The sequence below is a fragment of the Cervus canadensis genome, chromosome 4 (genome assembly GCF_019320065.1).
Source record: "Cervus canadensis isolate Bull #8, Minnesota chromosome 4, ASM1932006v1, whole genome shotgun sequence".
Taxonomy (NCBI): Eukaryota; Metazoa; Chordata; class Mammalia; order Artiodactyla; family Cervidae; genus Cervus; species Cervus canadensis.
The window spans coordinates 30,476,182-30,499,863 of record NC_057389.1 but is presented as its reverse complement, the minus strand read 5'-3'; the positions used below and the strand labels follow the sequence as shown (position 1 = coordinate 30,499,863).

Here is a 23,682-nt window from a genome sequence, read left to right as displayed (position 1 = left end):
AGTTTTCTCCAGTACAGGTACACATCCATCACCCAGTGAAAGCAATGCTTGTAAGGTCCTTCGGCTGATGACTTCAGTCACTTTGGAAATATGTATTTTAGTGGTGAGATAGTCTCTGGTGTTGCCGAGACTGATCAGTTACAGCATCGCTCACACCGTGAATATAACAGTGCTGATAGAAGAGTATTTCAGCTGTGATGACATAAGATTATTTTTTCCTCCATTGGGCAAACTTCTGCCTTCTATTCCTGAATTTCTTTCTGACTTGGAATTTATGTGACTCAACAACTCTCTGCAAGTCAACAGCTGCCAGATGCTAAATGTAATTAAGGCTTTACATGTATTTGTAACCTACGACATGTGTTTGAAACACAGGAAGCAAGGTGGGAAAGGAAGAAAAGGAAAACCCTTGACTCAGTTTCAATTATCCTCTCCCTGTTTAACGGATGCTAACAGGCACTAGGAAACTGTGGTTGTGTTATTTTTCTACAAGCTCAATGGCTGGATGCTTACATTGGTTTTAGACAAGTATCTAAATCCTGACAGTAATTGGTGATGCAGCATTTGATTTAAGGGAATTGATTTACAAACAAGAATACATCATTAACATTTCTCCCCCAAATATTTGCAGTCACAGTGTAGATCCAGATTAGTTACTGAAGCAAAATACCTGTTATACATATTTTCACCTGGTGATAGACTGTGATCTATCCATCTCACTAGATGTCAGACTGCAGATGAGTTAATTAACTCTTGAGCTCTAGAATGATTCTTCAATGATGGGAAAGTCAAAATGTTTTCAAAACATCAAGTGCATGATGGAGACAGGGACCTTCATGAGTGCTGAGAATGCAAATGTCATATGCCTTTGTCAAAATTTCAGCTAATACTGGTAGCTTCTATACTGACATATCAAATCTTCTTTATATTACTTTGAAAAAGCAGGATAATACATAACATAATAGAATAAGCATTAAATATATCTAAATATATGCAGCTTAATAGGAAAAAGTACTTCATTTGCATAGGGGTAGGAAAAGTTGGAAAATGAAATCATGCCCATTGTTTTGTAGTTTTACACTTACTAGGTAACATCACAGTAATACTCATAATAATAATTAATATTTATTGAGTATTTATTCTGTTCTAAATTTATATATATACTTATTCATCAACACAATGCCCTTTTGAGATTGGTAGTGCTGTAATTTCCTCCATTTTACATAGAAATTTGAAACATAGAAATATTAATTAGCTTGATCAAAACAACAGTACAGTCCTGAGAGTAAGAGAAATCTCTAAATAACTAAAACAAAACAAAATAAGAACTAAAAAGGAGCTGAAGTCAGAACTGTGAAGATTGAATTGCAAGCTCATAGGAGAACTTCAGTGAGAAAAAAGGGTTGCCCTCAGAGTTTCAACTGGGAGATCTGACCTTGAACTCAAAGCAAGATGCAGGACATGAAACTGAGATTCCTGTGTTATTCTGGAAACCTCATAAGAGACACATGGTGAAGAGTATCCATGGTCCGAAAGGGAGCAACTAGACCTTTTTCAGGAGATAAGAGTCTTCACTATAGGCACTTGTGATTTTTAAAAACTAAAATAAACTTATGTCAGCTAAAGTTAAATCTAATTAAGTATGTAAGAAAAAAAACTTTATAATTAAGAGTGAAGAAGTCAACGAACAACCATTTTTGATCCTTAAAGCCCTAAAACGTTAGAATTTGTCAGTTGCATACTTTCAACTGTGTGTAATATGCAAATTAGCAAGTAAGAATATAATAGAAAAATGGAATAGAAACACTTAAAAAGCTAGGATAAATTTTATAAAGGAAATAGTCAATACATAATTGTTGAAATAAAAACTTTTTGCATACAGTAAATATGACATCAGGCACAATTAAAAAGAGAATTGGTCAACTGAAAAAAATAACCAGAAGAAATTAGCAAGAGATGGCACAGAAAGGAAAAAATGTTAAAACTAATAGAAACATTAGGAGAAAGACTAGTCTTAGTTTGATCAGTGAAGACAATAAAGAGTTTGGGAGTGAGTAGATATTTAAAAGACAAGTCAGAATTTTTTAGAATAAAGAAATCAGGAATTCATAGAAATTAGAAGAACAGCTTGTATCAAGTAAGATTAGAACTCTAAACAGACTGATATACATATTGTAATCCTTAAAGCTACCACTAAAAACATGTTAAGATATAGATAAGAATCCAATAGAAAATTAAAACAGAATTTAAAAAAGAATTATCAACCCAAGTGAAGGTAGAGAAGAGGAACATCAGAAAAGGGACAAACAGGAAAAGCAGCAAAGTGGTGAACCTGAATCCAGCCGAATAAAAAATTACATTAATATAAATGTACACTGATTAAAAGGAAAAGATTGTCTGATTATTTAAACAGCAAGTCCTAAATATATGCTGTCTGCAAGAGACACATTTTAAATACAAAGACAGAACAGTTGAAAGTAAAGGAAGGAAATTAGAATGTTCACAGTTTACAGTAAACTTCACAAAGCTGAATGGTTTCGTATCAGGCAAACTAGACTTTGAGACCACGAGTATTACCAGAGAAAAAGATGGATATTTGAAATTGATAACAGGATTACAAAGTGAGTCTCAGTTAATTTCAAGAGGGAATCCTAGAGAATGTGTTCTCTGTCCACCAAGTACTTAAGTGAGAAATCATTAGCAATAAAGAAATCTAGACAAGCCCCAAGTATGTGGAAATAAAACTATATATTTCTAAGTAATCCATTAATCAAAGTAGTACAAGAGAAATTAGAGAATATCTGGAATTCAATGATAATGGAATGTACAACATATCCAAATTTGTGAGATGCAGGAAAAGAGGGGTAGATGATAGGTTTGTATTTTTATTTAAGAAATAAAAATTGTTTTTAAATCAGTGATCTACATTTCTGTCACAAGAAACTAGACAAGGCTAAGCAAATGAAACCCAAGATAAGTAGAGATAAATAATTAAGATGACAACAAAAATTAAAGAAATGGAAAAGAAACAGTAAATGAAAATATTAATGCCCAAAACTGGTCTTTGAAAAACTGATAAAATTGATAAAGCAATAGCTAAAATAATCAAGAAGAAAAAAAGAGAATACACAAATACTCCAAATCAGGAATGAAAGAAGGAATATTGTTATGGATCCTGTGTGTATTCAAGAACATTGTCATTAACTATGGCAAATTAGATGAAATGGACAAATTCCTTGTAAAATATAATTAATAATAAAAAAGCAGATATAATCTCAAAGCTTATTGGAGATAAAGAGTCACTACATATTAATGACAATGTTCAATCCATCAGAAAATTATAATTATTCTAATTATTCTAAACATATACCTATAACATAGCCTTTTTTTAGTTGTTCAGTCATGTCCAACTCTTGCAACCCCAGGGACTGTAGCCCTCCAGGCTCCTCTGTCCATGGGATTTTCCAGGCAAGAATACTGGAGTGGTTTGCCATTTCCTTCTCCAGGGGATCTTCCCGACCCAAGGATCAAATCCAGCTCTCGTGCACTGCAGGCAGATTCTCTACTAACTGAGCTTCCAGGGAAGCCCTATAATATGGCCTTAAATTGGCATAATGCAAATACAGATAAAGCTATGGGGAGAAACACAAATCATAGTAAGAAAATTCATCATGTAACTTTCAATTCTTGATAAGACAATTAAATAGCAATTTAGTACCATGTAGAAAAATTGAACACAGGATTAATAATTTGGTTTCACTGAAATATGTCAAATATTGCACCTAATAATTAGAGAACATGTGTTTCTCTCAAGTGGATATGAAATACTTTGAAAAATTTATCAGGTTATGGAGGAAATTTAAAAATTCTTCCCAAATTTAGTAATATAAAAATGATGCTCTTTAGCTAAATGCAGGTAAATTAGAGCTCAAAACCAGAAATATATACAAAATACCCTAATACATTTGTAAATGCAATAAATAGGTTCATTTGAAACATTAAAATATTTAGATCTAAGCCACAGTGAAGATGCTGTGAGTCAAAACCTATGAGATGCATTGAAAGTGATCCTTAGAGAGAAATATATAGCCTGAAATGTTTACAATAAAAAGGAAAAATGGCTGAATACTGATGTCATAAGAAATCAAATTTTAAACATGAAAAAGATCAACTATCTGTACTCAAAGAACAAAAGAAAAAAGGGTATTTGTGTGTGTGTGTATATATATATGTATATATGAAACCATAAAAATGAATAAACTAGAAAACATGTATAGATAGTAGATAGAACCAGGAAAGCGAAAATTTATTTATTGAAAGACAAAAGCAATTTATCATTGCTGAAACCAATCCAGTCAAAAAAAGCACAAATAAAATAATTTCAGGAATTAAAAAAAAGAAGCAGCAGCATTCTACAAACCCAGAAGAAATTTAAAGGGATTTAAAATACATGGATAAATCTGTGCCAACCCATTTGAAGACGTAGATGAAACAGGCATACTTCCCTGGAAAAGCTTATCCCTACAAAATACATCCCTATAAAAATGTATTGTTCCAGAACTTTCAAAAACAACGCAAGAAAGACAAAATGTTAATAATCCTGTAATTTTTTTTTAAAAAAGCAAGTTCCTTCATTTGTAAGCCAATGATCATCATATTATCTACATTTGCTGTGTAATTACTGAGTGGCAGGCAGTGTTGTAAGCACTTTTGACCTGCCTTATCTAACTCAGTGTTCAAAAGAATCTTATAAAGGCAGGTGCTATTTTTATGTGTATTTTATAAAGTGGAGACTCATCAGAAGTAATTAATTCTAAGAATATATGGTCCACAAGTATTTTTAAAACAGACAGTGGAATCCCATTTGAACCCGTGGCTATGTAGGTAGTAACTATTTTACAAGGCTGCTACACTAATTAACTGGAAATCTGTATATAGCAGCATCTAAGACAGTGCCTGCCACCTTCTGAAGCTCTCAGAAAGCATAAGCTAATCTTACATTCTCAAACTCAGAACAGTTAGACCATTGCAGCTTACCCACTCTGGTCCTTTGCTTGCTTTATTTTTTCTGATGAACAAAAAACTGAAGTAGCAGAGTCTCACAGGGTCAGATGACTGTATGCCTTTGTAATGCTCTTACATAGGATAACTGATTGCTATAGTTTTTAATACTGGAATTGATTTTTAATCTTGTTGGAATTTTCATCAGCAGAAAAGAGTCTCCAGCAAGCTCGGGAGCATTTCATTTATATTTATGAACTGGCAGTTGTTTAGGAGAAACTTTTGTTGTAGTCGGCTTTTGGGTTTTACAAATTGGGCTTTATTCAGATTGGAACATGAAAATGCCATATCAGAGGAGAATGCCACGTTCACTTTTGACTTTGAGGGGATAAAGCTTACAGGAAAACCTTGAATACTGGAAACTTTCCTGTTTCACTAGCCTTTGGTGTTTTTTTGGTTTGGAAAGTGTTTATTAACATTGGAATGATTCTGGTTACAAATTTGATAAGTTGTGACATGTCAGAGATTCAGATAGAGACCAAAGTGATAATTCTGCAAGTTTAGAAATATTAAAATATGAACATTTTAGGTGCTATACTCAAAAGAAAATTTCGATTTGTAAAGGATATTTTTGAAATATAAATATTGGACTTACATTTTATGAATAATAATACATGTACACCTACTCTGTGGTTTTAAGCCACAGGATATTTTGTGAACAGTTTTGTCAACATTTGGGAAAATATCTGAATGTGTAAAATCAGATGAACTTTAGAAGGGCATTAAGAGAGAGTTGATGTGAAGAATTTTAGTATACACAAGTATAAAACATTAGAATTCATTAAGTAGCTCCTTCATTGGTTTTCAAAATTATTACCATTGCATGTACAAATATGTAGATTTTAAATTTGTATGAAAATAGTATTTTAGATATTGTTGGTATTTGTTTTGGACTGAATATTTTGTATCACTTATACATATTTTTAACTGTGCCAAATTTAAAGTATCAACATTAAATGTAAGTTAATAATTTGGTGATATATTTTGATGAATCAAAGCAAAATAAAAGTTATGTTTTATCTCTTATAATTTCCTATTTTGCCTGATAGCTTTCTAGTTTGCAAAAGCTTATGGCATCAGATTAAATTACTTCACTTTCTGTGATAAAGAGAACTATAGTATTATAATTTGTGTTCTTTTCTTAAATATCTGGTACAAAAATTTGGAGTCAGGATTCATCCCTGACTTTAAAATGTAGAGTCTAACATTTGCTCAAGAAAAGTGACCCATGTTTATTTATAAGAGATTCTCTTTGTCTTAGGATAAATGATCCTAGAAAAAAGGCCACTTCAAAAATGAATCACTGTTTAGAAAGAAGCAATATTTCATATTAAATAGTAAAAATAATTTATTGTGACTTTATCTTGAGAAAATAAGATTGATTATCAAGAGTATATTTTATGTTTAATACAATTTATTATTCCAGCTGCACTATAATTATTCAAAAGGATAAAGAATAATAATTTGTGTGGGGCACAATGTACATTTTATGGCAGAACTGTATGAGTGTACAATATTTCATCTTTCATTCTGAGTTGCATTTTGCAGCATGATCACAGAGGGCCATATTTTGCAAAAACAAAAATATTTTGATTCTTTAATTTTCCAAATGGCCTCTAGTTAATTTTTTATTAGTAATTATCTTTCCTCATTCACACTGAGATTTTCCTGATTCTTGGCATGATGAGTGATTTTTTTATTGTATCCTGGCTATTTGAAGTATTGTTTCAAAAATCTGGATCTTATTTAAATATTGTTTCAGTAGGCCTCCTCTGACACCAAGCCTTTGGGAACAATGGGACCCTGAGGCTTGACTGGCAGGTGGAGGTGAAAGCCCAGGTTCCTCACTTGACTCACTTTGACAAGGGGGACAATTGGGGTGGAGTGGGGAGGGATGCCTCCTTGCAGAGTTGGGGTTTGAGACTCCCCACTAGGACCCTGCATATACCAACCTGCTTGAGAGGGAGAGTGCTACTCCTTAGAGTTGCCTGTGAGTCGCCCAATGGTAGTGAAACTAGATTTGACATTTATCCTCCTCAAACACCAGCAAGGAGAGGGAAGGGTACCTCATGACCACTGTGTGCAGATGGAAGTCTAGCTTCCTTTCATCTCCTTCAGCAACCCTCTGTAGGGGAATCAGGGAAAGCTCATCACCCCTCAGTGACAATAATAATTCCAGTCACCAGTTGGTCTTTGATTCCGCCTTAGTAGTTTGTGGAGGTGGGGAAGGACCCCTCATTGGAGTAGGCTTCACTTTGGTCTGCTTCCGTTGGTATTTTCAGTTTGCAGATTTCTCTAGCACCACATCTGGGATATATGAGGCAGAAAGGAAACCCAGAGAACTCACTGCAATGTTTTCCTCCAGGTCCCAGGAGGAAATAGATCTGTCTTCTTCCAAACCTCTTTTAGACTCATTTTATGTAGTTTTTACATGTACAGTCCAGGGATTTTAGCTGTCCTTAAAGACAGGTATATAGAGAAGTGGGCAATTTCATCTTGGTCTAGAACTAGAAGTCCCTCACCTTTTCTATTTCCAGGATTTTTTTTTTTTTAATTGGGGTATAGTTGCTTCACAATATTGTACAACAAAGTGAATTAACTGCAGGTGTACATATATCCTCTCCCTCTTGACCCTGCCTTCCACCCTTCCTGCCATCCCACCCATCTCGGTCACCACGGAACACTGAGCTGAGCTCCTATGCTATATAGGAGGTGCCCTCTAGCTAACTGTTTCACACATGGAGTGCATCAGTCCCAATCTCCCAGTGGCTCATTTGTACCATTTTTCTAGAGTTCACATATATGTGTTAGTTTGTTTTTCTCTTTCTGACTTCACTCTGTATGACAGACTCGAGGTCCATCCACATTTTTGCAAATGACCCAGTTTCATTCTCTTTTATGGCTGAGTGATATTCCATTGTATATGTATGTGTGTGTATACACACACACACACACACACACACCCCACATCTTCTTTATCCACTCCTCTGTGGATGGAGCTTTAGGTTGTTTCCATGCCCAGCTATTTTAAGTAGCACTGCAGTGAACATCGGGGTGCATATGTCTTTTTGAATTATGGTTTTCTCAGGGTATTTGCCCCGGTGGTGGAATCACTGGGTTATATGGTAGGTCTGTTTTTAGTTTTTTTAAAGAACCCCCATACTGTTCTCCATAGTGGCTGTATCAATTTACATTCCCACCAACAGCTGACATTACCATGCCAACATTCATTTATATTTTCTCTTAATAGCTTAATTCTGTTAGATCTTGGTTATTTTGTGGTCTTGATTATGATTCTAGTGTTTTTATTATCACTTTTATTGACTTCATGGAAATCTGCATCTTCACCAGTTTTATAATTTAATCTTAGATTGGTACCATTTCATTTCCCATTATCAGCAGCTAATTAATGATTGACATTAATATGGTGGTTGATATGAGAAGAGATACTGGTAATAAGTGGGTGGGGATAGGTGAGGATCATTTCACAAATGATTACTATTGACTATTTTCATGCTACAGCAACTTTTCTTCCCACGTGTGAAATTTCTTCTCTTAAACTCAGGGGACTCACATAGTAAACATTTAGGCCATTACTACAGTTAACTTTTATCTTTCTGCCCTCATAGTAGAAAATCTGTTCAAATCCTGACATTTTCAGTGCTATTTGTATTCACTGGTATTACCATGACATGGTAATTCTGACTTAGCGACATATGTGTTTTTCCTACTTAAAGGTTATTTCAAAGTGTGAGAAGTTGGTAAGAACTTTGAAAATAAAGCCAAGATCACAGTGCAGTGACATATCCTTCTTTAGGATTGTATCCCCAAGTAAAAATAGTTGGTCAAAGGATGACCCCTGAAATCTATTGCAAAATTTTTCTCTAAAAAAGCTTTGGAAAGGATCTAGGTCATATACCGAGGTTATGATTCAAAAGAAGACATGTCCACACTGTTTCATTTAAAATGGATAACCAACAAGGGCCTTCTGTATATTGCAGGGAACTCTGCTCAATGTTATATAGAATCCTGGATGGGAGGGGAGTTTGAGGGAAAATGGATGCATGTATATGTATAGCTGAGTTGCTCTGCCGTGCACCTGAAATGATCACATTGTTAATCAGCTATACTCCAATATAAAGTAAAAACTTAACTCGTAATAAAAGACGACTTAAAGCAAAAGAGACTTATCAACTGAGTTGTTTTTAAAAACTTGTGTTCCGCTATCCTGATCACCTAACAGTTTTTAGACATTGACATTCTCTCAATGGCAATATTCAGACATTGATAACACCTTAAATTATAATAAAATTCCATGATATAAATACCATTTATTTTGTGTAATCATTCATTTATACAGATATTGACTCTGGTCTTGACAGTGTAATATGGGACAACACTAAACTGTGTATTGACAACAGCAAAAAAAACTGAGAGGAGTCGGAGACATCATCCACACCCACTTGCATTAGTGATATCAGGGAGGTTGGAGGCAGAGTGAGTGTGAATTTGTGTTCCATGAATACTTAAACATTGTGCCTCTTTTTTTTATCTTTCTGCAAGATAGTAAAGAAGGAATGAAATGTTGACTGCTTTCCACTAGAAATCTTAGCTTGGAGAATCACACAGTGACTAGTTTCTCTCTTCTATTCAAAGCTGCCATGGAGCTTAATAAAGACATAATTATACAAGATGAATTAGAGCCAAATCAGTCTTCCATCAATGAGCAAAGTAAGTGTAAAACAATAAGTTGACATAGTATTAACATCCCCCATACTATTTACATGCTAAGCAGAGTGGTATAACATGAGGGCTTCATGCTTTAAGACAAAATACATGAAAATTGTTTGTCTAAAGAAATTCATTTGGAGGGATGTTTGGGAAACTGGGTATGATAAGAACAAATGGAAGGGGTATGATAGCTTCTCGGTGGAGTAATTCCTAGTCCCTCATGTCTGCCACTAGATGAACATGTGGGAAAGCTGTGACAAAATGAAGGGATGACCTTTCATGGCTCCCTGTCCCTTTTCTACATAGTATTTATCATTGTATAGATTGTACTTTTTTATGTGATTCTCTGATTAATGCCCCTTTCCCGATTAGACTATAAATGTCATGACTGTAGTTTTATACTGCTCACTGTTATATCCCCAGTGTCTAGCACAGCACTAGGAACAATAAATATTTGTTGAATGATTTAATAAATGATAGACCAATCTTTCCTTTCTACCATGTCCAAGACTCTCCAACATTATGTTGTTAAGCCAGCAAACTTGGGAAAGGCTTGGTCCGCAATCTCTCCCAGGGACTTAAGAGCAAGGTTTTCTCTTCTATGAGTTAGTTGAGAGCAAAAAGGTACCAAACTAGGAATTGTGGGAGACATAGCATTGAGAAAGTGTGGTCCCAGTGGAAGATGAAGCTGAGGACTTTAGAAAGGGATGTTTTTGAAGAAACAGTTCTGTTTTTAGAGGAAAACTTGCCTTTCTAAAAGTGTGAGCTTAACTTTTTCTGATGAATTTGGTATAACCCTTCCATTTTCTTCACAATATTGCTTATTCAGCTTCCAGTTTGTAAGCTTGAAGTTGGAACTCTTGAAGTACACTTTCTTCTAACACTGTGGTGACTTAAAAATTTATGCAAATTTTCACTGATTGATGGAGAGCTCAAGTTTGTTTCAAGTTTAACAGAAACATATTTTCATTTGTTATCATCAAGTAAATGTTCTAACCAGAGAAAGGGCACTGCATTTATTCCACAGCCCCCCATGTTCTAGGCTTCCTGTCTATGAATTCTAGTACCCAGATTGAGGAGCACATGGGCTCCTCAGAAGTTTGAGGCTTCCTTTGCTCACATCGCTGTATGTCTTTTCGTGAGGAGGTCTCTGAAGCCTAGTTCCAGATAATAAGATGTGAAATAGACCGTCAGGAATGTTGCCTTAATACATGCACACTCCATTTCAAATGGAATCAAAATTACCACATGTGAAATAAAAATATGTATGTTTTAGTTTGGGCTCCTTTCCTTTAACGAAGGAAAAGGAAGCAATGTATCTCATGACCCTCCAGAGTAAACCTGAGCTCAGAAGACAAATGGGAGAATGTTCACATGAAATGACTTTTTCCAATGACTGAAGCATGAGAAAAACAACAATAAAGAGAGAAGTGTTATAATATCAGACGTATATGAGCCAAATTGAGTTTTATAGACTACTAAAGCTGAAATACACATTTTAGTATACAATTAGAAGATAATACCTAATTGCCAAGGATGCAATCTGGAAGAGAATACATTGAGTAGAGAATTTCAGACAGCATCATGAAACTCTGCTCAGGGAATAACCACTGAGAACTATGCTGGTTGGCAGTGAGGACACCCTTCTTCCCCACACAGGTGGTAGGAAGTGACCCCACCCTCATAGAAATGTTTGCTTGAGTTGGCTCTCCAATGAACAGTTTCAATCTCCAGAGACAATTATGTATAGTATTGGATTTGATTCCATTAACACAGCAAAAGAAGGCTGTAGAAGTCCATTGTGCAGTAAAGTAAAGCCTCAGAATAAAAATACTTGTGTCTGTGACAAATTAGCTTCATACAAAGTTGATATACACAGTTGTCTGGGGCTTCTTAAAAATAAAATCTGAGAAATAATGTCACGTATGTAGACATTCATAGTGTTCATTATGTCATGAGTTTGAACAATGAGTGACTAATGTAATCAGTAGAGAGAGAGAGAACAAGCCCATGCGTTTTGTGCTATTTAGAAGACTTCATTGATATTAATAGCATAAGAGTGAATTTCTTCATTATATATTTTTTTTTCATTGTCCATGAATAGGGACAGATTTAAATGTCAGTAAGTACAGTGCACCACGTGATTTCATCTAATATGCAGTGAGGTCTTCAAATGTCTTTTTTAAAGCTGGCTATTACGGCATACAAATAGATAGCACATTTACTGTGCAAAAATGTTGCTAGACTGGTTTTTGATTGAGACCATTTGACATTGTAGAGAGAGCATAGACTTGGAATCTACAGATGTAGGGGTGAATCATGGATCTGCCACTTGCCCAGGTATGACCTTGGAGACAGTATTTAGCCTCCCTGTAAAGTGGTTAACACCTAAACTGCTGTGCTTTTATGAGATTTAAATGAGATAAAGCCTATTAGAGTGCCTGGCCCCATGCCCAACACATGGTAGTGTGAACGTGTTCAATAAATGCTTATTCTTTTCTGCTTCCCCTCAAACCAGGGGCCTATCCCTTCACTTCCCACATGTGTACACACTCACTGTCAGTGAGAAGACTCACGTGTGGTTTTCAGTTGTGTTAGCGAAAAGAAACTGATATCATTTAACAACAGTCTTATATCACTTATATGTGGAAACTGATTTAAAAATAATACAAATGAACTTATTTACAAAGCAGAAACACAGATCTCACAGTCAAATTATGGTTACCGGAGGGGAAATATAGAGGGGAAGTGATAAATTAAGTTTATCATATAAATGAGTTTGAGTTTATCATATACACACTACTATATATATATAAAATAGATAACTACTAAGGACCTAGTGTATAGCACAAAAAACTCTGCTTAGTATCCTGTAATAATCTGTACAGGGAAAAAATCTGAAAAAGAGGTGGATATATGTATGTGTTTATATATATATGACTGATTCACTTTGCCATACAACTGAAACTAACACAAGATTGTAAATCAGCTATACTTCAATGAAAATAAATAATAAATTAAAAAAAAAAATGGACTGACTCCATCCCTATGATTCTGACTTAATTAACACCTTACCTATACTCACTTGGAAAATAATACTTGGGTGTATATCTTATCACATATAAACCATACAGTGATTCTGAGAGGAATTTAAGAGATTAATACCCAGATTTTACAGAAGAGAAAACTGAGGCTCAAGTTGTTAAAAGAGTTGCCACAATGGGACTTACCCGTGGAAAGCTAGGACTGGTCCCCAGGTCTCCTGGCCACCACTCCCATTTATTGGAGGATTAAGCTTCTTTGGCATGAAGACAGACTGCTCAAGGATCAGATCCAGGTTTTGCTGCAGTCTAGATGTGTGACCTTGGGTAAGTCACTTAAGTTCTCTGTTCCTCAGTTTCCCTAATGACAGAATGATTATAGTAATGTTATCATCATCGTAAAATTGTGAACTTTTTAAATATAAGAAAAAAGTTACAGAATAAAAGATACCTGGAGCAAAGGAAATGCTTGGTATATATTAGCTCCTCTTATAAATCCAGTGTTTTATCAGCTACCTGGTGCTACCTAGACAGCAGTAAATAATTAGAAATTTTTGAAATAAAATCTGAACATCCTGTCCTAGGATTAAAATTAATCTCAGTTGTTTATTTTTTTGTTGCTGTACTTCTCAAATACACCCCAATAGCCTAAATACTCTTGCCTAGCTGTATACTATGGCAAACCTGGTATATTTTTTGAATAGGAAAAACTGTCTGCTTTTTGTTAGAATAGACTTGAAATTTGAAATCATTTCCCGAATTGTAATCGGTCTCTTTGTTTGCTGTCACCCTAGGAACTAACTTCACGCTTGCGGAGCTGGGAATCTGTGAGCCCTCCCCACACCGAAGCGGCTACTGCTCCGACATGGGCATCCTTCACCAGGGCTACTCCCTGAGCACAGGGTCTGACGCCGACTCCGACACAGAGGGAGGGATGTCTCCAGAACATGCCATCAGGTTGTGGGGGAGAGGGATAAAATCCAGGCGCAGTTCCGGCCTGTCCAGTCGTGAAAACTCGGCCCTTACCTTGACTGATTCTGACAACGAAAATAAGTCAGATGATGAGAACGGTAGGCCTGCTTCTTAAATATTTTTTTGAGTATTTTGGGGACTTACCATGTGGGGCTGGGGATTTTTTTTTTTTTTTAATAAAGAGGCATATAAACCATTCATTTTCTTTTAAATCGACCTTGTCTACCCACAGTGAGCTGAGGGAAAATAAACCAGCAAACCTCGAACACACAAGAAATGAGGAGAGAATTTTAAAATCTCATTTTGATGATAACACACTATTCAGACATCGTCAGTTGGTCTTATTAGCAAGTAAATTACATTGCAAAAGAGGCAACTTGATAAACTATGACCTATACCTAGAAAATGTCCTCTCTCCACAAGTTTCTAGGTCTTTGTATTGATTTCCCCTTCCCAGTAAATGGCAACCTGGGTTATTTTTTTTCATGAAGATCTCTTAAGAATCCTACCTTATCTTAGACTTTCATTTCCAGGCAGCAATGCCTCATATCCGTATTGAAGATCAAACTTGGAACAGATGCTCTGGAGTTTAATAATGACAAATAGGAAGAGACTTGTCTTCAAAAAAGTATTCTCTTCTATGTTTACTTTTCTCCTTGGTACCTATGTAGGTTAATGGCTTCCCACACCTTCTATCACAAATCACTATTGCTTATCCATCCAGCTTTATAGATGGGTTTTAATGAAACTTTGAAAATTAAATGCTTCCGATCATTAAGCAGTAAATATAGGAAAGCCCAAGCAAGTCATTAAAGAGATAAGGTGCTTATTTGTGGCTTTCTTAGCAACTCAGAACCTTGTTGAGCCCAAAACATATTTTAAAAGATAAATTGCATTAGGTACGGTGGATTTATGGAGAAAACATCAAATGCTATGTGGTTTGTTATGAATAGATTGTGTGTTTGCTAAAAGAATTACCATTAAAATGTTTACAAATAGATCAGTTAAGGTTTCTATAAAACATTGTAAACATCTACTAGAGCATCTCTAAGTATTTTCTTGCATTTAAAAAAAAAAAAAAGAAATTTGCAGGCAGACAGCTTGTTGTGAATGCAAAAGCATAGCTAAATATCATTTAATCTCCAAACCATGTTGAAAATATTAATACATCATATCCTGGGTAAGTTGTGTATATTCAAAAAGATGTCACCATATTGCATTTAAATTTATGTTTAATTCTGAAATAGTTTATTCTCTAGTGGGGACAGGGGAATGTGTCTTATTATGCCTCAGTTCATGTAGCTAATCAAGGTGTACTCTTAAGGAAAAATCTGCACTTGACTCCTTTTGAATTTTAACAAAATTCTGACACTTGGCACATTCAACACTCTAAAGGTGCTTATTTGATAGGAAATTACTTTTAGAAGTTTTCATAAAGGCATACATTGAATCCATTTACTGATGTACTATTTCAACTTCGGTGTGTGTCAGACATTATTTAAATGGAGGCAGTTTGATTGCCTAATAAATAAAATCAGTTGTAATCCTAGAACTTACAGCACATCTTAAACAACGTATTTTAGAAAATGTTCTGTGGTTGGAATTCTCACTGGTCTCGCGGGATCTATAAAGAATTACCTATACATATTTCTAGAATTTACACTCTCTTTTTAAGCTATATACATCTTAAAAACAGCTAATGAGGGGAGGTTTCTAGTGAAGCAAAGGAAGCAAAAATACTCGCCTTGAATTTACCTACAACTGTTAGGGAGGAGTGAATTTTACAAGTCAAGATGTATTTGGTAGACCAATAGCAGTTGCTTTTTTCCAATATAATTTGAAACACTGTATTCAAACAGTTTTCACCTGGGGCAACTCTGTATAAATCCCTGAGTCCTGATAAGAAATATCCCTTAAATATAGTGTGATGATTTTTCTCAGTAATACTAGTTCTAATATAGTCAGAATTTCATAAAGAACTTAGATAATGCACTTAGAACCAGGAAGCAATTCTTTTGTTCCTGCATTCGGCAGAGCATGCAAGTGGTTCAGAAGTCAGAGTTCAAATTTAGGTAATAGATGGTTATTTCAAAACATACAGATAGAATGTGTTCCTTTTCTCTTCTTTAATTTTTTTTCAGTATTTTACATATTCCAATGATGTACATAATTCAGGCTCTGTTCCTCTTGGAGACTAGAAGTAAAAATAAGAAATTGTCCACATTACATCATAAATTCCTTAACCAAATAAAAAGTGAGGTGTGAGCTACTCTGCAGACTGAGGTGTTAACTTCTTGCTCTTTCTTTTTGACAAATTCTTTTTAGCTCGCCAAAAAAAAAAAAAATCAATGCGTTTTCACCTGACTGATTTTATGAAGTTTGGGAATGTATTATCATATAGATTGACAGTTGCCCCACTGGTTCCATGCCACAGCATGGACACTTACAAAGCCATCATTAATTTCTCACACTCGTGCCCTGCCATGGCTTCCTCCATAATAAACACTCTGTCCTTCAGAACCAAATCAATAACCTTTTAGGTATGTCTCTCTTGAAGAGGAAGTAATGGGAATCTACACTTTGACAAAGAAGGTCTCCAATCTCATTTTATATTTAAGGGTATGTGGACACAGAATGAATCTCTTCTTTGGACCCCATGTATTTTTATTTCATTTTTATGGTGCTATCTTGGGATACAGAGATATTCACAGTTCTTATTTAAAATCTCCCTTAAAAAAAACTCCAATTGTGGTTTTTGCTATGAGTAGGTAGCAAGTCAAGACAGGTCTCAAAAATCAACTTGACTTTCTATAACATAAAACATGGATTCTACCTTCAAACTCATGTAATAAAAATCGCTGACTGCTAACAGTCCTTTGTACCTGCCGCTGTGGCAAAAATGACCTACTAGGAACTAGGAACTTGAAAGTCCCATCACACTGATCACACAGATAAATTTGTGCTTCTTCTTTTTCTTTTTCCCAGTGTAGATTCTTCAAGGTTATCACCACTCACAGCTCTGCATCTTACACATACTCCATGGCCACCAAATTAATATTGTACTGTTGGATTGCTTTAAATAGATAAAACGCTAATGTTCAGGTTATTTTATCAGATTCTTTAACTCTATCTTTAAGCTAACAAGGGCTTAGCTAGAAACGGCAGTGTGAGTTGCAAACAGCAAGGCCAAATTTTTGCAGCTGTGAAATTTGACTGCATCTATAGAAAGGGCTTTCCCAGTAACTCTAAATTAGAATCATTCCTTTTTTGGGGTAATAAATGTCCCACTTAAAATATGTCCTCTCCAAGGCCCTTTTTATCACCTGAGTTATGGAGAAAATGGGGCAGTCACTAATACACAAGAATAACTAATTGCCTTCTTAAAAATGCGAAATAGCACACACTGTAAAAAACCTGGTCTACGTACCCTTGACTCCCTTAGGCAGTTTCTTCACCTTGGGGACTTAAAAATATCCTTGAGTTTTTTTTTTTTTTAAGCATAATTCTAGTTTCAGTTATTTTATTGGAAATCCAGAAAGGGGGGGAAAAAAGGAAAAGACAAAGAAAATAACCTTGGCTCTGGAATAGGAAGCCAGAAATTATAGAAAACAATTCTGACCTTGGATGAAGCTTTAGCAAAAATATCCTTCCTTTGCCCTGTTTGTTTCCACCCAAAGTAAATAAGGACAATGTTCATTTACATCTGTTGTCAATTGGGAAATTTATAATTCTCCTAATGTACTTTGAGGTTGAAAATATAAATGTTGGGTTAATTCCATTACATTTCACCAAATGCATTTACAAAGCAAGCTGGCTCTTGGCACATAATGGATTTGTGTAAAGTGTGTTTGTGGAATCCAGATGCTATTAGATTGCTAGTCCTCTTGGAAGAGGTCTCTAGTGTTTCTCTCTCTGCTGGAGAACTTGAGCACACCCCGGTATTTGCTACAGGTTAATAGAGCCACGGGGTGTGAACTCGGATGGGATGAAGGAGTTACCTGGTCCCAGCAACACTGTCTATAAATTGGTACCTCAAACTAATGCACTGCATTCACTTGTCATAGGAGGTGGGTTTCTTAAGCCTTCCTTCTTTCCTCGGTAAATTTTACATTAGAGTGCCCTGTAATTAAACACACCTAAGACCCGCCAGTAGGTTTCTGCCCCGCTTTATTCCTCTTACATATTCTTAAATTTATTTTGTGTTTTATGATCCACTCTCCCTGTCTTCACCCCCAGCCCACATGTAAAAATTACAGAGAATGCCTGGAACATATATAAAGTTTTACTATAAGCACCAGACAACAATAGCCAAGAGCTCATTATTTTGCTCTTCACGAAAGGAAAAATGTTTTGCTTAAGAATAGTTAAAGAAGTAACTATAAAAATCATAGGGTAATGATTTGTACTTTTGAGGCTGATATGTAGGTGACTTAACTTCCATGGTAGCTAAAGAAAATATTGCCTCAATCCTTCAAAAATAAAACTAAAACCACACTTTAATCCCTTTTGGATGACCATTATTTCAAATTGTGTTTCTAAGCTTTATCTATTTTTATCCTTGCAAATGTGAAAGAGTAACATTTATAAAGAAGAATATGAAATGAGTTATCATGGATAGAAAAAAAAGTGAAGGACTTGAGAACCAAATGTCACAGTTTCTTAGTCTTTTCTCTTCCTAAATGCAAGGATGATTTGATTTTAATACCCCTGGCCCAATTCACTGCAAGTCCACATACTAGAGGCCATAGGGGCACCTTATCTTACAATAAGTTATTCAGGGAAGTCCTAAATAAATGGTTATCACAATGTTAAAATACAACTGATAATAATACAGACTCAGAGGCAAAATTTAGGAATATCACATTGTCACATGGCATAATAGAGAACCAAGAAGCAAAAGGATCAGTGTTTTGCAAATATATCTCTATGGGACTTCAGACATTCAAGTTTTTGGCAAATTAAGCAATGCTTGCATAACTAACGTATTACCGGGTACTTGAAGAAGTATAAGAGTATGTGCCTGATTCCCAGGACTGCATGTTCCAGATTATAAACTTTAGTGGCATGGGTTTTTCTTATTTATACATTTCTTTCCTTTTGTGGTTTCTTTCATGTTTGTTAATGCTCCCAGGGGCTATCGAGCAATGGCTCCATTCAATAAATACAATAAATAAAATGAAGCATTAAGCCTTACTTTTGGCAAGGGCAGCCTTATTATTACACGTGTAATCTCCAGGCCTTCGGGGAGACATTGGGCTTGGTGGATAATCATTTGCTTTTAAGCTGCTGAGTTTCTGATGTCTGTAGTTTTGCTTCAGTTAAGAGCAAAGGCAGTCACCCAGTGAGCGACACCATATTCTGGTCAGTTCCCAATTAGGAGCCTCTTAATTCAGAAGAAAACTCTTTTTCATTTATTGTTTGGTAATTTTTTGGTTAAGTTGTTGTTTGTCAAGGATTAGCTTAACTTTACAAGTTGGGGGAGAGATGTAACCAAATACTAAGGGCATAAATGAAATGAGTGAAAACTATGGAAGTTAATAGCATATATTTTCTACGTGCAACTGAATCAGGGTGAATTGCTCCTACCCTAAAATCACACCAAAAAGTATTTGAGAAGTGCGTATGAAAAGTAATGAGATATTAGAGTTACCCATTCTGAAACCAGGACTTGTGAGTGGAAGGGGAAATTTTCAAGTGATAGATTTGTATTAATAAATAAAACAAAATGCAGATATGTACTTATTATGTCTATATGATTATATACAAACATAAAAATGTTACTGATAACATTTTTTGGTTACTAGCTGAAGGAACTGCCTAGAAAATTGTCTTTTCAGGGTTTCCCTAAACTCAACTTCAGGAATTGTAAAGGAATAGAGTGAGTGAGTCATAGAATAGTCATCAATAGCAGAGGGGATGAACTGTATAGTCTATGATCCAGATCCTGCCAGTTAGTTATTTCATTTGGTCAGTGCAGTGTTTAAACATTTTATGTTACCAATCAACCGTGTAAGAAAGGGAGATTTCATATTAGAAAATTTTATTTTTGGCTTCTCTTCAATGTACAAGACCCAATAACATTTATCCGGGTTTCCCTTTGGACAAACAGGCATAGAAGCAGTAACCAAAGCAGTTCTTGTTAAACCCATGTCTTCTAACACCTGGGCTCCCTCCAGGCAACTCCTTAAATCAGTTAAGGTCTGATTTAGCCTTTGTAGGCACTCGAGTGACGAACTTTGACCTTGTGTTACAAACTGTAGGGAGATCAGAGTTCATAAAAATGTAGACTGGAAGCTAGAAACCGGCCATTGTCACTTAATGTAACGTGTTTAGCATAGAAATGTCAGCTGCTTTTTGTAAGTTTGTCTCATCTGTAGGATAGGTTTCATTTTGCTTTATCAAATTTCTAAAACAGTTTACAGGGGTTCCAATAAAATGAAATCAAGTGAAAATCAATTTGGTGTGGAAATTAATAAAGTAACTGTTGTGTGGACTGGGGGATGTTAATGTGAGTAATATACAATTCGTTTCTTCTGAAGTAAATGCCCTGAAGTACTGAACAATTAAAGCCAGAATCTTTCCTTTTTTTTTTTTTTTTCAGAATCTTTCCTTTTAACACATATATTTTGGTTACTTTAATATAGGAGTGTCTAGATGGACTTTCTGGAAATAAATAAAGGGAGAATCTACTTTAAAAACTGTAGCTACTTCAGCTGATTAAGGAAAACTCTGAGGCTTTTCAGGCAGAAGCCATTCAAAGAGGAGGAAAATGACTTTGTGGTATGTTCAGTTTTGATCAAGCAAGTAGGTCATGGAGTCTGTTACAATCAAGTGAAAAATAATAAAGGCTCAAAAAGGAAAATTCAGTGGTACGCGAGGACCTCCAGCTCCCCAAGAGAGAAAGACTGGGAGCAATATTGGGTGATGCTGAGTTGGGAAAAAGTGACTCAGAAATGATGCTCCATAAACTTAGACATGGTCGTCTACAAGTGGGTAAGCAGGACACCCAAGTATTACTCGGGGACAACACTTAGTCACAGCACAATATACTCCCAGTTCTCTTTGTATCCTGAGGATATGTGTGAAAGAGAAAGAGTAATTGAAATACAAGCATGTTTACAATTGGAATGGACTGAAATATTTGAGTTGACTGGAGTCTCCATTCCTGGAGGTTTATACTGGCATTAGGAGGTAGAAAAGATCAATACTAAAGCAATACCATTTCTGCTTGTGTTAAACATAAGAAAGTGGGGCATGGATGTACATGGAGAGAGTGGAGTACAAGAAGAAATAGTTTGTAAGTTTCCAATAAAGAAGAGAATATTCAGAAAGTATTTATTTATAGTGTAGTTTATGCAGGAAATACACTGTCATACATTCACTGATCCAATAGGATCCTTGAAATATATTTTTTATAAAAATTGGAAGGTAATGCATGTTACTTAAAAATGCATATTTTCATACACATGAAGTATATAATGCTGATAAAACTATGTTCTGTTTTATTCAATGTCAACAAAAAGTAAGCTAAGCGATTCCAGATGAGGAAACACTTCAACTTGTGGGGGAGGGGTTCAGTTAAGTGGCTCAGTTGTGTCCGACCCTTTGTGACCCCATGGACTGCAGCACACCAGGCTTCCCTGTCCATCACCAACTCCCAGAGCTTACTCAAACTCATGTCCATCAAGTCAGTGATGCCATCCAACCATCTCATCCTCTGTCGTCCCCTTCTCCTCCTACCTTTAATCTTTCCCAGCATCCGGGTCTTTTCAAATGAGTCAGTTCTTCACATTAGGTAGCCAGAGTATTGGAGTTTCAGCTTCAGCATCAGTCCTTCCAATGAATATTCAGGACAGGACTGATTTCCTTTAGGATAGACTGTGTGGATCTCCTTGCAGTCCAAGGGACTCTCAAGAGTCTTCTCCAACACCACAGTTCAAAAGCATCAAATCTTCAGTGCTCAGATTTCTTTAGAGTCGAACTCTCACATCCACACATGACTACTGGAAAAACCATAGCTCTGCCTAGACGGACCTTTGTTGACAAAATAATGTCTCTGCTGTTTAATATGCTGTCTAGGTTGGTCATAGCTTTTCTTCCAAGGAGCAAATTTTTCTTTTAATTTCAGGACTGCAGTCACCATCTGCAGTGATTTTGGGGCCCAAGAAAAAAAAAAGTCTGTCACTTTCTTTTGTTTCCCCATCCATTTGCCATGAAGTGATGGGACCAGATGCCATGATCTTAGTTGTCTGAATGTTGTGTTTTAAGCCAACTTTTTCACTCTCCTCTTTCACTCTCATCAAGAGGCTCTTTAGATTTTCTTTGCTTTCTGCTATAAGGGCAGTATCATCCGCATATCTGAGGTTATTGATATTTCTCCTGGCAATCTTGATTCCAGCTTGTGCTTCATCCAGCCTGGCATTCTGCATGATGTACTCTGCATAGAAGTTAAATAAACAAGGTGACAGTATACAGTCTTGACGTACTCCTTTCCTAATTTGGAACCAGTCTGTTTTTCCATGTCCAGTTCTAGCTGTTGCTTCTTGACCTGCATACAGATTTCTCTGGAGGCAGGTCAAGTGGGTGGTGTTCCCATCTCTTTCAGAATTTTCCATGGTTTGTTGTGGTCCACACAGTCAAAGGCTTCAGCGTAGTCAATATAGCAGAAGTAGATGTTTTTCTGAAACTCTCTTGCTTTTTCGATGATCCGATGGGCGTTGGTGGAGAGGGGTCCTTATTTTATTTCTGAAAAAAACTAAGGAGTCTCTGCCGGATGCTCAGCATTATACGTATCTCTTTATATGTCTGTGTTCTGTGTACACTGAAGGGAGTTCAGTGGGGAAGAGGGATGCTATTGAGAGAAATAGGAAGGAAACATAAGGAATAGAAATTGATCAAATTCCAGGGAGTTGGTATCATAAGATCATTTATGAAAATGCCAGGGTGAGTCCTGTAGATATTTTCTAGTGTATCGTTTTAGGAAAAAGAGAAGACAGAGAGTTATGGGCCGATCTTTGTTTTTATTTGAACTCTGTTGGTCATCTTTAAGGCCTCAAGCCACTGTTCCAAGAATACAGTTTTTTCTGTGTAAATTGGAATGCATGTTACTGGGTCCACATTCACTCAGTTCCCACATAAGAACTCCTGCCTCTTGGTGGCCTTGAACCAGTTTGAGTTGTCAGAGAAATATATGATTTGGTGGGGAGCTTGATTTATTTGCAGCATAAGATATATTCTTCTGTGTTTCTCCTCCCTTCCCACAACTGACCTCTTCCCCAAGACTTCAGCCCCCCCAACCCTGCATCTAGAAATGATTACCCCATCAGTGAACTAATTTGTTGATTCTTTTGCTCAACCTTTTTGTTAAAATTAGTAGAACCACATTTCTAAAATGTGATTTGAACATCAATCTGATTCACTGGGTTGCAAAAACAAAATTGCAGCTTTAATTTAAATGTACTTTCTATCCTTTAAAACTTGTATTTTTTAGTATATTTTATAGTGCATGTGATATATTAGTATATTTACACATGCCCACACACATATATGATATGTTACATAAATGCAGAAATGTATACATTAGAAGTGTATCCAGAACTTTTATGTTGATACATGTACACAACAGTGTGTTAAATCACTGTTGTTTTAGGTGTTCTGTTTCCCAGGAGATGAAGTCTAAGCAACAGTCTCTCCTGGGGATACTTGGATAATCTGTTATCTTCTGGCAGCCCAATAGATTGTCTTTCTTGTCATTCAGAACTGTCCGTACCAATCCTGCTTTACTCTTTTTTGATACAATTCCTATTTTCTTCTCTCAGTCCTTGTGTCAACTTTCAGTCCTTTTATGGATAGATAACACTATTTACTTTGCTGTTCA

The 23,682-nt window shown here is 35.8% G+C and overlaps 1 protein-coding gene across 1 annotated transcript in view; it reads left to right on the top strand.

The window, feature by feature from the left end:
• The window catches only part of TENM2 (teneurin transmembrane protein 2), a 1,360,160-nt gene that overhangs the window by 400,072 nt on the left and 936,406 nt on the right, over positions 1-23,682 (top strand). Inside the window, exons 5-6 of the mRNA XM_043464766.1 lie at positions 9,718-9,792; positions 13,628-13,903. Of these exons, the coding sequence (XP_043320701.1) occupies positions 9,718-9,792; positions 13,628-13,903 (351 nt within the window). The remainder of the gene's footprint in view (positions 1-9,717; positions 9,793-13,627; positions 13,904-23,682) is intronic.